At 38.7% G+C, this 17009-nt stretch overlaps 1 protein-coding gene across 1 annotated transcript in view; it reads left to right on the top strand.

The window, feature by feature from the left end:
- Positions 1-442: 442 nt before the first annotated feature.
- NELL1 (neural EGFL like 1) overlaps positions 443-17009 on the top strand; it is a 997636-nt gene continuing 981069 nt past the window's right edge. The window contains exon 1 of the mRNA XM_052662389.1: positions 443-593. Coding sequence (XP_052518349.1) covers positions 443-593 — 151 coding nt within the window. The remainder of the gene's footprint in view (positions 594-17009) is intronic.

Here is a 17009-nt window from a genome sequence, read left to right as displayed (position 1 = left end):
CCTGAGCTGAACTCCTTTGGTGGCAAAACTTGACTTAAACTGATATGAGGCTGTGTATAGTCTTTACTTGTACCAATAAGAGGGAAACACCATACTTTTTACTTTAGAAATACTGTGTTTGGTTAATGGGGTGCTGATGTAGACTTTGTTGAAGGTGTTACATAAAATGAGTATATGGGCCAAATTAGCTTTCCAACAGATGATCCATTCTGAGTTCTGAAATATATTTGGCCCTGAGGGTTTTGCATAAGGGATTATCAGTCTGTAGCGGGGATGGGAAAGGGACGAAGAAACCACAGTATCAGTGGGATGATGGAGCAAAGAGTTGCCTTCCTTTTCCATCTAGGAAAAGAGCGTCTCCATGCACTCATCACTGGCTTCTTGGTAGTCCCTGCCACTTCTGTTCTATGTAGTTTCGAGCAAGTCTGCATTTTCAGACAAGATGGCTCTCTGTTCCTTTTCAGTGGTGGGCTTTGGGATGGATCCGGACCTTCAGTTGGATATCATCACTGAGCTCGACCTCGTGAACACCACCCTTGGGGTCACGCAGGTGTCCGGACTGCACAACACCAGCGAAGCATTTTTATTTCAAGGTAAAGGCATCTCTCTCCTTTGCATGGGGTCAGGACTTGGGGAGGAATTTGGGGTCTGCCTGGGGCGTGTTCCTCTGGAGTGTATTTGTTGGGTGATCATCTCTGTGACTTCTCCTATGTGATCGCCATGAGGAATGTTCAGGGTGCTTAGACATTTGAGGGGTGTTCTGAGGGTGTAAGGGGGGCAGTAGTGGTCATGGTGATGGAATATTTGGCTTGGCAGTGATACATATCCCAGGGGATCTTAATGGGGGATCTGAAGTGGAATGAATTTGTAAAGTCCTTGAAAGCCACTGACCAGTCATATTTTTTCCACAGGATATTTTTTCTACTGTTATCCATATGCTTACCTATATCTATTAATGCATCTATTCCTGTTCTTCTATCTGCATCTCTCATTAATCAGTGGACCATGCACACAGAGGACATTTTATGGCTGCAGTGTCCTAGGGGAACAGCTTACTTATTTCTGCCTGCTATAAATCTGACTACAATTCGTTAAATTGTTCAACAAGCATTCATCAGGGCAGTGTAGTGCACTTCTTAAAAGCCTGAGCCCTGGAGCCTGACTGCCTAGAATCAGATTCCAACCCTATCATTTACTGACTTTACGGCGTTGGACAATTCCTTAGCCTGACTCTGCCTATATCCTCATCTGAAATAATAGTACCTGCATCATGGGACTATTACAGTGATTGAGGAATGAATCCGTTAGAGTGGTTCAAACAGTGCCTGATAACACAGTAAATTCCCAGGAAGTACTAGCTGTTCTTATGGAACCCTTACTGTATACCAGGCACCATGCTAATAGTGGGATTATTAACAGGATGGGGAACATGTGTATATCTGTGGCGGATTCATGGTGATGTATGGCAAAACCAATACAATATTGTAAAGTAATTAACTTCCAATGAAAATAAATGAATTTATATTAAAATAAAAAAAGAAAAAAAAAGAATAAGTAAATAGAGTGAGGGAAACAGTCATTACACAAGTAATTACTGACTTCCAAATGGCTATACTTATCTTGAGGGAGATGTATAGGTTGCCAAATAAGAGTATACAGGGAGATCTGATTTAATGGGTGTGGGGAGATGGTAGTGGTCAGGGAAAGGCTACCCTGAAAAAGTGATGTGTCAGCAGAAGAGGTGGGAGCTCAGAACATTCTGGGCAGTAATGGTATGTATGAAGGTCTTAAGGCAGAAACCAACAGAAAGACATTTAGCATGGCTAAGGTGGTGAGCGGCTGGAGAGGTTGGCAGGGCCTAGGTCACACGGGCCCTGTAGGCAGAACTGGCATTCAGCTGATGTCCATCCATGGGCTTGGTGTGCTGATGCTTATGGCCAGTGTCCATTCTGATAGGTGGGGGGCCATGTACTTGTTAACTATTTCAAATATTACCCAGGTCCTTGTTAGTTTTCTGCTTTACTCTCAGATCAGTGGGGGCCTTTGATGAGTTGAAGCAAAAATGCCTGGCGGGCTTCTTTGAACCAAGCCTTTTGTGAAGATAACAAAAGGATTATTTTAGAGTGACTGAACCGACATTATGGGATGATATATATATCCTGTGCAGAGAACTTCAGTCTTGTTAACAATATACTGCACATCTACAGATCCTATATAGTAATATATAACAAGGCTACAGATATGTTAATTTCCACTCACTCTTAGGAATCAGTGAAGCAAATAGATTGGGCATGCTTAAGAGCAGATAGACTGGGTTAGTTTTCTCTTTGCATTGTGCAAGATCTGTTCACTTACTATTGAGAGACCATCCCACTCTTGATTTGAGAGGCGATGCTGACACTTTGTCAACAGAGTTGTTATGGAAGCCTGGCTCATCTCTACACTTCATGAAAGCAATAGTCTTTCTATCTAAATACCCGTACGTCCCTACGGCCAAGTATTGTGCATGGTAGATAGTAGGTGACGAAGAAACATTTTGAACTGCATTAAAATTTCCTCTGTCCAATGTGCTCTTTGAAAGGCTTGCTGCCTGCTTTATACACTAGTCATTTACTCATTTATTTATTCCCTAGGCTAGATCTCTGCTCTCTAATTTGTGTGTTCTCTGCTTCTGGGATGTCTACCATGCTCCAGCAACAGGGAGAGATTTTCAGCTTCTTTGGTGGGAAGAATAATTGTATCATGGGAGTTTGACTGAGGAGGCCTTTCACTAATCAGGGCCCTTGTGATTGCATTACTTGGATAATCCACAGTAATCTCTGCATCTCAGGATCTGTAATCTGTAAAGTCCGTTTGGCATGTAAGGTAACATATTTCATATATTTTGGCAATCAGGACATTGACATTTTTAGGGAACTGTTATTTTGCTTAGCACAACGTCTGCCCACTGGCCCCTCCAAATTCATGTCTACTCCACATGAAGAGTCAATGAACCCCATCCCAGTGTCTCCCAAGGTCTTAATCCATTATACCATCAGCTCAAAGTCTAAAATCTCATCCATTCATTAGTTGAAAAATTTCTAGTCTCACTGTCTAAATAATCTAAATCAGATATGAGTGGGACTCTGAGTATTCGCTGTTTTGGAGCAAAATTTTTCTTCATCTGTGGATCTGTGAAACTAGAAAAAAGTAATCTGCTTCCAAAATATAATTGTGTGACAGGTATAGGATTCCAGTTATAGAAGTTCCTGTCCAAAAGGGAAAAGTAGAAAGAAGAAAGGGGTCCCCGGTCCCAGGAAAATTTGAAATCCAGCAGGACAAACCCCACTGGGGATTAGGGCCTGAGGGTCATCCTCTGTGTTCCTTGGCTCTGCCTTCTAAGTTTATGACTTGTTTCTAGGAATCATTCTTTTTCATGAAAAGTAGCATATGTTTATAGTTTGATAGTTTTTTTTTAAAAAAATTACTTTTAAATATTTGGCTGTACCCGGTCTTTGTGGCATGGAAGATCTGGTTCCCTGACCAGGGTTTGAACCTGGGCCCCCAGCATTGGGAGCACGGAGTCTTAGCCACTGGACCACCAAAGAAGTCCCTATAGTTGAGTAGTTTTATCCACCTATTTCTTGCCTATAGAATCTGGGGCGTCCATCAGCCTATTTCATCTTCTTCCTGTTCCCTTCAGTCCTAGGTGGCAGCATTTCTCTGGTATAACATTCTCAAAAACTTGGAGGGTTTCCTGTCCATGAGACAAAAGCCTCCTTTACAGACCTTTCCAAGAAATTCCATCTCTGTTATATTTCTGACTTCCACTGGGATGGCTGAGGGGATCCCTGAATTACAATTCTAATCTCTTCAAAGCGCCCTCTGGTTGATTGAATATTCTGACTGTTTTGATCTTTCAGAAGTACTAGCAAAAAGTGGTTTAGCCACATCCTTGGCTTCCTTCCAGAGCAGACTTTCCTGACAGTGATTTTCTCAATTTTATTGTCTTTTCAATCTGGATAGGCTGGGAATTTTCTATACGATCAGTCCTGGTTCCTTTTTGCTAAATGGCTCTTCGCTTAATCTTTTTCCTCTCACTTTTTTTCTGTATGCAACAGAGAAACCAGGCTGCACCTTCAACACTGGAAATCAGAAGTAAAAAATAGACTTTAAAGAGCTAAAATCAATGTGTTGGCAGAGCTGTGTTCCTTGCATAGCCACTATAGGCTAATCAGTTTGTTGTTTTTCCAGCTTCCAGCAGCTGCTATGTCCCTTAACTTGTGGCTACATCGCTTCAGCCTCTGCTTCTGTTTCACATTTCCTTTTTTCTGTTTCTGTCACGTTTTCTTCTCTTGTACTGACTCTTCTGCTCCTTCTTTTCCCCTCTTACAAGGACCCTTGTGGGTCCTTTTCCCTATATTGGGCCCACCTGGATAATCTAGGATAATTTCTTCATTTTAAGATTCATAACTCTGTCACATTTGCAAAGGCTTATGCTGTGTAAAGTAATATATTTATAGGTTTTGGGGATTAAGATGTAGAGATCTTTTGAGGGTAGGGATTTAATTTTGTCTACCGTAGGATCACTACTCACTGTTGGGCAGAAATATGAGCAATAGGATATTTCCAGAATATTCCAGATTAGTCCTTCTTTCTAGTGCATCATTGTCCAACAGAAATATAAGTAAGTGAGTCCTATCTTTGATTTCAATTTTTGTAGTAGCCATATGAAACATGTAAAAATTAAGTGAAATTGATTTTAGCTATATATTTATTTAACTCAACATATGAAAAATATTATCATTTCAACATAGGGTCAATACAAAAAATTGTTAATGAGATATTTTACATTTTTTCAAAGTAAAAAAATCTCATCTATAATTTATAGCTACAGTATACAGTAGATTTGCCAAGTTATTCCATATATAATTTTAAGTATCATTAAAAAATTTAACAGCTTTGTTAAGATGTAATTGGGTTATAATAAACTGTACATATTCACACTGTACAGTTTGTTAATTTTGATATGTGAAAACACCAGTGAAATTATCATCACAATCAAGATAATGAACATAGCTATCACCCCCAAAGTTTCCTCTTTTTAAAATAATCCCTCCTTTCTGTATTTCAGCCTCTACCCTCAGGTAACCACTAATCTGCTTTCTGTGAATATACAGTAGTTTGCATTTTCTAGAAATTTTATTTGAATAGAATTATACAGTGTCTACTCATTTTGGGAGGATCTAAATTCTTTCATCTATTATAGTTATTTCAAGACTTGTAATAACATGTAAAGTGCTTTTGTTATGGCCAGTATATATAGAAGAGTCTGTTTTTTAAACCAGTATGTCAATCTCTGTTCATCAAGGTTAGTTAGACCATTTATATTAATATGATTATTGATATGTGGTTTAGTTGCTAAGTTGTGTCTGACTATTGGAATCCAATGGACTGTAGCCTGCCAGGCTCCTCTGTCCATGAGATTGTCCAGGCAAGAATACTGGAGTGGGTTGCCGTTTCCTTCTCCAGAGGATCTTCCCGACCCAGGGATTGAACCCGGGTCTGCTGTGTTGCAGGCAGATTCTTTACCAACTGAGATACAAGTGAAGTCTGTTTATTGACAAGGTCATACTTAAATCTATGTTTTTGTTATTTGTTTTCTACCTGTCTATTTTTTATTTCTCCCCTCCCCCCTTCTGGCTTCTTTTAGATTAATTGAAAATTTCTTATGATTTCTGTTTTAATCTCTTTTCTTGGTTTACTCTTTGTTTCACTATTTTAGTGTTGTCTTAGGGTTTATTTTTATTTTTTATTTTTCCCATTTTATTTTTTTTTAATGGTATGGCATTTATTTATTTATTTATTTATTTTATTTAGTTTTTTATTTTTTTAATTTGTCTTAGGGTTTATAAGGAGAAGGCAATTGCACTCCACTCCAGTACTCTTGCCTAGAAAATCCCATGGGCGGAGGAGCCTGGAAGGCTGCAGTCCATGCGGTCGCTGAGGGTCGGACACAACTGAGCGACTTCACTTCACTTTTCACTTTCACGCATTGGAGAAGGAAATGGCAACCCACTCCAGTGTTCTTGCCTGGAGAATCCCAGGGACGACGGAGCCTGGTGGGCTGCCGTCTATGGGGTCACACAGAGTTAGACACGACTGAAGTGACTTAGCAGCAGCAGGGTTTATAGTATACATCTTTAAATGATGACAGTGTACCTTCAGGTGATACAACTTAATGTGTATAATAAGAATATTTTGATGGTATACTTCCCTCCCCTGACACTGTACAATTGTTGTTCTACATTTTACCTTATGTTATAAACTCCATACTACATTGTTGTTATTTTTGTTAGTCAATTATCTTTTGAACATATTTAGATAATAAGAAAATCAATCACATATTAACTCATATTTAGTTACTATTTCCTGTGTTCTCTTGCGTGAATTCTTATTTCAGTCTGGTTTCATTTTTATCCTGCCTAAAGGACTTTGTTCAACATTTCTTATAGTGTAGGTAATGAATTCTTTCAGGTTTTGTATGTCTGAAGAAGTCTTAATTTTTTAAAACTCTTTTTGCTGGGTGTAGAATCTTGGGTTGGCAGTTTTATTTCTTTCAGTCCTTTAAAGATGTTGCCCCACCATCATCTCATTCGTATTGTTTTCAATGAGAAATCTGTCATCATCCTATCTTTATTCCTCTGTAGGTAATGTAACTATGCTCCTTGCTTTTAAGACTTTCTCTTATCACTAACTTTAAGCGTTTTGATAATGATGTACATAGGTCTGATTTTCTTCATATTTTTTTTGTGTGTGATCTGTTGACATTCATCACATTTAGGAAAAAAATGACCTTTCTATCTTCAAATATGTTTTCTGTTTCTTTCTCTTTACTTTCGGAACTCCAGTTATGTGTATGTTAAGCTGCTTAAAGTTGTTCCATAGCTCACTGATATTCTGTTCATTTCAAAAGTTCTCCCTCTCTTTTCTCTCTATGTATCGCTTTTGGTAGTTCCTATTACTCTGCCTTTAAGAACTGTCCTTCTATATCGGCTGCTCTTACTATCATTGTTTTTTTTTTTTTTTTTTTTAATGCCATGTGTTGTAATTTCATTTCCACAAGTTCAGTTTGACTCTTAAAAATTTTTTTCCATTCTTTAACCAACTCTTTGAATAGGTGGAATGCAGTTTTCATCAGCCCTGGGATGATTCTGATTAATTTTTCTCTTCACTACTGCTTCCTTGTATCCTAGGTAACTTTTGACTAATGCCAGACATTGTGAATTTTGCCTTGTTTAGTACTTGATAAATCTTTTTCCATTTTTATAAGAAGTCTTGAGTTTTGTTCTTGGTTCAGTTCAGTTGCTCAGTCGTGACCAACTGCGACCCCATGAATCGCAGCACGCCAGGCCTCCCTGTCCATCACCAACTCCCGGAGTTCACTCAGACTCAGGTCCATCAAGTCCGTGATGCCATCCAGCCATCTCATCCTGGGTCGTCCCCTTCTCCTCCTGCCCCCAATCCCTCCCAGCATCAGAGTCTTTTCCAATGAGTCAACTCTTCGCATGAGGTGGCTAAAGTACTGGAGTTTCAGCTTTAGCATCATTCCTTCCAAAGAAATCCCAGGGCTGATCTCCTTCAGAATGGACTGGTTGGATTTCCTTGCAGTCCAAGGGTCTCTCAAGAGTCTTCTCCAACACCACAGTTCAAAAGCATCAGTTCTTCGGAGTTTTGTTCTAGGACACAGTCATTACAAAACGATTTTATTCTTTTGGATCCTTTTTTTTTTTTTTGACTGAGAGAGCGTTGGTGTACAATGTTATGTAAGTTTTGGGTATACAGTGTAGTCCTTCAATAATTTTGAAGGTTATGGGTCCTACTCTTAAGATTTGTTAGATGACTCAGAGCAGTGCTAGTGAATAGTTTAGAATGAATTATTTTCCATCACTGAGCTAAGACCTTCTGGGTGCCCCATGAATCATGGGATTTTCCAGTTCTAGCAGTGAGAATAGGTACTATTCTCCACCTTATGTGTATGCTGGGCACTGTTTCCTTTGGGTGGTTTTTCTCTGTCCTTGAGTAGTTTTCTTACATGCATGCATTGATCAGTAGTCTGTTGAGAGAGTTCTATATTTTTTTGTCTGCTGTTTGTCTCTCACATACACTGTCCTATGAAATCTAGGTACCTTGGTCTCCCCACACTCTCAGCTTCTTCATCTCAATGCAGGGAGACTCCTGGGCTTTGCCTGCATTTCTTCTCCCTGTGACACAGCTTGGAAACTCAGAGCGGTAAGCTTGTGTAACTGTAGGATTCATCTCTTTTCTTTTTCATCTCTCAAGGGTCACTGTCCTTCATTGACTGATGTCCAGTGTCTGCTGTTTCATTGAATATTCATTTAAAATGTAAATTTAAACTAATTCAAATTTCATAAAATTAAAAATTCATTTTCTCCACCACACTAGTCATATTTCAAGTGCTCAATTGCCATATGTGGCTTGGGGTTGCTATGTTGGACAGTGCAGGTCTAGAGAGGCTCAGGGATTTTAGTATTTCACCATAGTTCAGTTAATTTGATCAAATCAAGAAGTCCTTCTTTCAAGTTTAATATGTAATAGTAAGTAACAAACTACTTAAGCTCTCTACCTCAAAGTATCCCCATTTGCTCAATGATAAACTGGGGTAACAATAGTACTTACTATATATGATTATAGTGAGGATGAAATATATTAATACACATAGAGCATTAGAACTGTACTTGATACATGGTAAGCTCTTGTTAAACGTTAGTGAATGCATTTGTAAGTAATAGGGTATAACTTTGGTCTTCTTATCTTATGTATATTATCTGTCTTATGTGTTATGTGGAGAAGGCAATGGCACCCCACTCCAGTACTCTTGCCTGGAAAATCCCATGGGTGGAGGAGCCTGCTAGGCTGCAGTCTATGGGGTCGAGAAGAGTCAGACATGACTGAGCGACTTCACTTTCACTTTTCGCTTTCATGCACTGGAGAAGGAAATGGCAACCGACTCCAGTGTTCTTGCTTGGAGAATCCTAGGGACAGGGGAGCCTGGTGGGCTGCTGTCTATGGGGTCGCACAGAGTCGGACACGACTGAAGTGACTTAGCAGTATGTGTTATGAACGTCAAATTTTAACCTGCAGTGGTAAATTGGGATAGTGGGAAAAGCAGAGGATTGTATAGAGGATAGATTAGGTCTCAGCACTTTCTATGTATAAATTTATTTTACCTCAGTAATGCATAAAGGAAGTATTATCATTCATAAATGGATGTACCTTGAGTCAGTACTTAGGGGGATCAGTGGATATGTCTTTTAATGTCTTCTAGCTTCAGTTTCCTCATCGGAAAATGGGATTGACTATATAAACTAAATAATAATATATGAGAAACTGCTTTGAAGAGTATAAAGTGTAGCTGATGCTGCCCAAGTGGGAGTTAAGCCAGAGCCACAGAGACGTGGGAATATGGCGGCCGGAGCTGGGGGCACCACCCTGGTTGTCCCGGGGCTGCAGTTTGTTCTGTTCCCCTCTGCCACCCACTCCTTTTCCCATGAGCTGGAAGTGGGTTTCCCCACCGACTGAGACAGGTTATCTTGCGGAAATGAAAAACAAAAGCTCTTATATATAGAATGGATAAACAATCAGGTCCTATTGTATAGCATAGGGAACTATATTCAATATCCAATAATAAACCATAATGGAAAAGAATATGAAAAAGAATATATATAACTGGGTCACTCTACTGTATACCAGAAACCAAGATAATGTTGTAACTCAATCATACTTCAATAAAATTTAAAAAAAAGAAAAAAGAAATATATAAAGTTAAAAAAATTTATTCTTCTTTCCTTCCCTTATTTTTATTTCTTCTCCTATTTCACTATCCTAAGTCCAACTCTGAATTGATGTGTATGAGGGAATGAAAACCTTCATGTCAATGCTGGCCTCTTAATATTGATAAATTTAAGTAGAAAGCTTAGTTAACTGGAAGCACTCCTATCCATACCAGTTCCAAAGCCTCATAGGATTTATTTTGTGGCTACTCAGCTTTTTAAGCTTATCTTTGTCACTGCTGTCCTTGTGGAATGCAAAGACTTGAGTGAGTAAGATTTTTATTGTCTTTTTACCAGAAACAAATCCTATTTTAATAGATAAAGACTGGGGCTAGGGGCAGGGAGAATGAATGGCTATGTGTAAGACTGTCATTGATCTTCTCTAGGCTGAAAAACATCCTGAATACCAGCATCCAAGTTTCAAAAATCATTCTAGAATACCTTAGCTTTGCTTTGAGAGGACTGAGAGAAGCTCTGAGTTTGAGACTGTACTTCTCCGTGACTGACAGCATCTTAGTATTGAGTAGTTGGGGGATGTGTCTGTGTATTGGTGTTTCATTTATATAAGTGAATTAGAATATGCATGAGTGCAGATTCTTTAATGTGTTAGTTTGTTTTTTTTTTCCTGTCAGGAAAGTGCTACCTTGTAGGAGTTCTACTTTTAGGAGGATTTCTAAAGAAAAAGTGGTATTTTATTTTATGTGACAAGAAAGAACAAAGGCTGATAAGAGATACTTTGAGGAAAAGACTGAGGCTTTTAGGACCTATTTGCAGTCTAGGCTTTGAACTAGATGTTGAGGAAGACACAGAAGAATAAGCATAGATCCTGGCTGCAATGAGTGTACTCTCTAGACGGCAAACACAGCATGTCATCAGACACTCTAATGCAGAGGACAAGAGAACTTGCAGTGGGGTGTGGATAAAGTGTGTTGAAGAGAGAAATTTCCTCTTACTGCCTCACTTGGGGAAGGCTCCCTGGGGAACATGGTACCTGAACCAGACCTCAAAAGATGGTTAGGACGTAGCTATGTGTTTTCAGTTTCATAGAAGTACTACCTGTGTGTAATTGTTTTTATAAGATGTGCTTGAAATTTGAGCCATAGCTCTTAATACTTAGAAAATTTGAGTAAGACGAAGTTACCCAAAGGGTCGGTTTAATGCTGATCTTCTAAATTTCCTGCACCCACTATTGCCCAAGTCTAAATTGTTTTTTCTGTTGATTGGATGTGCCTAGTTGCTAATTACCTCTGGGAACATTTACAAGTGAACTTCACTTTGAGTGGAATGATTTAGTATAACTTTGCATTTAATCAGTTAGTGGAGTGATTCAATTCACATACTAGCATCTCCCAAATAGATATTTTTGCTCTTGCCAAAAAACAAAAAACCCTCAAGTAAGCTGTGGGAGTGGGGTGGGTTTTCAAATTCTTCTCTGGGGCAAATTAACACCTGCACTGGCATATTCTGGAAAATCATTCAATGGCTCTGTGAGTAAATGGATATCATAGAGCAAATAAATTCTGTATTTATTTCCCAAATCTACATATTTCTGACGTCTGCACTAAAATCTATTTTCTCACTCACACTCCTTTTCGTATCAAATTGTACCTTAAGGAAGGAGATGGAGAGAGACAGCAGAGAATGTAAAAAGATAAGAAATCTTTTAGAAACTATTAAGTATAAAAGCCAATTCTGTGATAACAAATTGATCTTGGGCCAATCACCTTTTGGAATTTGCTTCTTCTTTGGACATTTTGAGGAATGATGGTAGTGTCTGTGATACAAGATATTTTAAAAGGTTAATTTAGATAATACAAATTTATTGTAAGCCATAAGAAGAAATGGAAATGTTAGTATTACTATTGAGTATTTATTCAGGAAGTATACTTTTTAAAATTAGTTAAATATTTAGCAGGTATCTACTAGGTATTAGATGGTCTTCCCTGGTGTCTCAGTAGTAAAGAACCTGCCTGCTAAGCAGGAGACACAGGTTTGTTCCTGTTACAACCTCACCAGAGCCATGACAGGCTCAGAGGTGCACTAGGCCAAAAATAATCCCTGAGTCATGCTTCAGGGGCTTCCGGGGATGGTAACTCTGGCCAGTCAGAGAGATGGTAACTCTGGCCAATCAGAGAGATGATAACTCTGGCCAATCAGAGGGATGATGACTGGCCAATCAGTAAATACCAGGAAACCCCTGCAGCCAATCAACCCTTGCCAACTCCCTGTCTTTGTTCTAAACTTATAAATACTGCTGTACATCTGGGCTCCGGGCTCTTGTTCTACTCCACTGTGTTGGATGTGACAGGAGCCCTGGCTCAAGCTAGCAATAAACCGCTTTATGCTTTTGCATTGCTGTGGACGTCTTATTCTCTCAGTTTTGGGGACTCGGACACTGGGCATAACAGTTCCTTGGGTTGGGAAGATTCCCTGGAGAAGGTAATGGCAACCCACTCCAGTATTCTTGCCTGGGAAATCCCATGGACAGAGGATCCTGGTGAGCTACAGTCCACAGGGTTGCAAGAGTCAGACATGACTTAACAACTAAACAGTAGCAGCAGCAACAGCAGGAGCTGTGTAGTAGGCATTCTTTCAAACACGAGGAATGCAGCAGAGAGCAAATCAGAAAAAGTCTGACTCTTGAGGATAAACAGATAATAAGCAAATAAGTAGAAACTAAGTTTAGATAACTTTAAACAATTCATGTATTTATAGTCAGGAAAATATTTCTATTTCATTTTCTCTCAAGGAGTATGTATTTGCAGTTATCTACTTACTTAATTCTTAATAAGGATGGATGAGTGTTGTCTGACCTGAATTTTTCAAAGGAAGGATTACCTCAGTTCCTAAAATTTATTTGCCTTTTAATCCTTCCACTGCCATTCCTATATATGTACTGTTTTCATACCCACTATAGAGATGAGGAAACAGACATAGAGAGTTCCAGTAAGTGACATTGGCTGTAGTGACATAGGGTTCGAATTCAGGAGTCTACATGTGCAGAGATTGTATCTTAGCCCCAGACATGTGGCTGTTTTTCCCTACCTCATGAGGGTGGGAAAGACAAAATAAATGCAATATGATTGAGATCTCGCTTCTTAGAAGAGACACTGAAGAGTAATTTGCCAACATAGCTTTCGGCAGGTATTTTAAATCACCCAGGACAGATGGTTATTTTGTAAATTAATGAATTTCATTTAATAGAATTTTTAATAATTCCTTCACTTGGAAGGTTCTACTGAATATCTGGAGATGACTACCTGGTAATCTGTTTGGCTGCCTGAAGAGAACATGCAAGAATATCAGAATTAACCATGAAGCTACACTTAACTCTGTGGCCTTTTGGCCAGGGCTTTCTTGGGAAAGCATTTTGGGGGAATTAGCTGTGCCCTGATTGCTGTGCCCTTTGATGAATGCTGTGATTTTTACTTGGGGTTGATTTTACTGTATTGGGTCCAAATTCTTTTCTTTGGGAACAGATCTCCAAAATTAGGATGTAAATCAGTGGAGAAAATATGATTCAATATGCAAATATTTTATTTAAATACAATTTTTCATGGATGAAGCCAGTGTATGAAGTGAAGCCAAGATGTTCTGATAAGCTAGGCTGGCTCAGCCCTCATGCTTACAGCCTGTGAAAAAATAAAGGCACACACACCATCTGGCTATCTAGGGTCGCAGAGCACGCATGGGACCTTGAGCCTGGGGACCCAGGATCTAACTTGGCTCTTTCACTGTTGACTCCTGGGTGTATCCCTTAACTCCTCTGGGCCTCAGGTCTTTAAAGTTGTAGAATATTAGTTTGAAAAGAAATTATTTTATAAAAGAAAACTATGGATAAGCACAAAGCAAGAATGCAATAGCTGTTTCCTAGAATCAGCAAATGTTAGTATTTTGTCATATTGCTTAGACTCTTCAAAGCATTACAGACTAAGTTGAAGTCCCTGCATTCCCCTCCTTGTTCCGTTCCTCTTCTCAACTTCCCAAAGGCCATCACTAACATGGTTGATGAACGTGTCCATTTGCATATGTATCAGTGTGTGCACACTTGTATATTACCACATTCATGCTTTTCTGTGTGTCAGTATACAAACTACGTAACACAGAGGGCGTATGTGTAGAGGCTAAATGTACAGTCTTTGGAGCCAGATGGCCTAGATTCAAATCCCAGATCTGACTTAAAAAAATTATTTGGCTGTGCTGGGTCTTAGTCATGCATAAGATCTTCAGTCTTCATCGTGGCATGTGGAATCTTTAGTTGCAGCATCTAAACACTTAGTTGGGGCATGTGGAATCTAGTTCCCTGACCAGGGATTGAACCTGGTGCCCCTGCATTGGGAGTGTAGAGTTTTAGCCAAGACCACCCGGAAAGTGCCCAGATCTGACTCTTACCAGCTGTGTCACCTTGGGGGAAATTCTTTAACTTCTTTGTGCCTCATTTTGCCCATGTGGAATATGGGGATAATAAAGCATCTATAGATGCTTTATTCTGTGGATTGACTTGACTTATGTAATGTTTTAGAATATTATTGGGCATGTAGTAAACATTTGTAAATGTTAGTGGTTTTTGCTTTGTGTGATTTAAGACATTATCTAAATGGCATCGCACAGCATGGATCTTTCTGAAACTTATTTTACTCACCATTATTCGCTTGAGGACATACAGATCTAGTTCATTAGTTCGAACTGGTACGTAACCCCATAGTGTATTCATTAACTTGCCTATTGATGGAAACTTGGCTTGACTCAGATTTCTGACACATAATACTTCGTGGTACATCTTTGTGCATGCTTCCTTGCCCATGGTTCTTAAATTCTTGAAACACATATCTCACTGTAGAGAAGATTCATTAAGGGATCCATTATTATCCAATAATCCATTAGTTCAATCCTGTGGTTGGTTGCCTAGTGATGGAAATAGCATTACATAATAGCATTTTATTATTTTTGGAGTACTCTGTTAGAAATAATTTAAAGGAAGACAGGTTTAGTTTAATACAATGCCCTTCCATTGATCCTATCTAAATCATGGTAGTCACTTTGGCCATCTCTTGGTTCCTTGACTACCTCAAGATTTTTCCTGACTGGTGCTGTCATTCCCACTTGCCTTTTGCCTAGAAGACCTCCTTATATCCGCACTTTTTTTTTTTTCCCCTGGCTCTTGCAGTTAAATGCCACTTCCTCAAGGAGGCCTTCCTTGACCATCTTAGCTTTGAGGGGTCCCCATGTTATCAATCACCACTTCCTGGTGTTTAGTCCTTCAGCATGTTCTCATAAGTTGAAAGTATGTATATATATATATATATATATATATATATATATATATATACATATAGTTTCCTGTATATGTTTTTGTCCGCCAGTAGATCACAGGTAACTCCGTGACTCCTCTTGTTTTGTTTTCCATCCTAAATCAATTATCTAGCATAATACTTGACACTTAGAGTTGGTACTTAAGGAAGAGTTGTTCAGGTGATGAATAAAGAAATGATTTTTAAAAATGGTTTCTAATTATGATAAAAGTCACATAATATAAAACATACTATTTTAACCATTCTTAACTGTACATTTCACTGCCACTAAGTACATCCATATTGTTTTGCAGCTCTCATCATCATGATCTGTCTCCCGAATTTTTCACCTTCCTAAACTGAAACTCTGTCCCCATTAAATAAACACTAACTCCCCATTCCCCCTACCACACCCCCTGCCAACCCTGGCATCTACTGATGTACTTTGTGACTCTATGAATTTGACTATTATTCTAGGTATTTCGTATAAGTGGAATCAAACAGTATCTGTTTGCACTAATGTATATTGGAACACATTTTTAAGGTTAACTTTAAAGAAATGCTTTAATGAGGCACTATGTCCACAGAGAAAAAGTCTGAATCCCTTTCTCAAGAGATAGCTGCCTGGATATTTGCAGACAGCTTTCAAGGTCTCCCTCCCTTCCTTTCTCCAGGGTTAACATTTCTGGTTACTTCAGCAGTTCTCGATGGGCATCATTTTGAATTCCCCATCATTTTCTCTCATTCAACTACTTGTCTAGTTGTCTGTGCTCCTAATGATGTTTGATGTCTTGAATTAAACTTGGTGCTTTCAATCTGGTCTGGCCAGGACACAGCAGAGCATCCCCTTCTGGTTCAAATTTGTATTCAAGTTTATATCAAGTTTCTATGGCTGCAGCCCCATTACAGAATTAATTCATCATAAATTATTATGGACCAAGACCCCACAGAGGTTTGTTTGTTGTTTCACTTACTACAGCTAAGCTTTGACTTTTCCCTTGTTGAGCTTATGTAGTTGGTTTTTTGGATCTGTGTTTATGTCCTTATGTTCATTACCATTAAATTTCATTACTATCTATAAAGGGAAAGTGTTGAATTAAACCACCAAGGTCACTTGCACTTTTTAAAGATGGATTGGTTGTTCTAGACATCATTGTCCAATGGAACTTTCTGTAGTGAGGCAGATGCTCTATATTGATGCTGCCCAATAGGGTAGCCACAAGCCACATGTGGGGCTACCCATATCACTGGATTGTGGCTAGTGTAACTGAGAGATTTTATTTTTATTTTATTTATTATTATTATTATTATTGTTTAATTTAGATATTTCAAAATATCATGCTTATTTATCATGATGTAAGCCCACTTTTAGAAGCAATTTTTATTTTTTTTAATTTTTATTTTTACTTTATTTTGCTTTAAATTTCATTTAATTTTAAGCATTTAAAGTTTAAATTTAAGTAGCCATGTGTGGCTACTGGTTACTGTATTGGACCGAGCAGTTCTAGAGAAAAAGTTTCAATATTTGAAAAGATGGAACGCTATGTATAACATTTATGGAGAAACCAACATGGAATCACAGAGCCTGTTCATCTACTCAGTGTTCTTTTGTTTTATTTAATAAAGTTCTTTCATTTTTTACTGAGCATCAGCAAAGTGCCAGGCATAGTACTAGATGCTGGAGATAGAGCTTTGAAAAAGGTAGTTATGACCCCTGCTGACAAGGAACTTCCTATCTGGTGCAGTGTTCCCAGCTCTGGATTTCATACTAGAATTGCTTGGGGAACTTTAAAAAATTCAGGTGATGAGGACCTACCTTTAAGAGATTATGATTTATTTCATTGAACATGAGGCCTACATTAGACTTTGTTCTTGTGGTTCAGTT

The sequence above is a fragment of the Budorcas taxicolor genome, chromosome 25, assembly GCF_023091745.1.
Source record: "Budorcas taxicolor isolate Tak-1 chromosome 25, Takin1.1, whole genome shotgun sequence".
NCBI classification, from domain to species: Eukaryota; Metazoa; Chordata; class Mammalia; order Artiodactyla; family Bovidae; genus Budorcas; species Budorcas taxicolor.
Note: the sequence above shows the minus strand (reverse complement) of the source record. Positions and strands in the feature narration are given on the sequence as shown.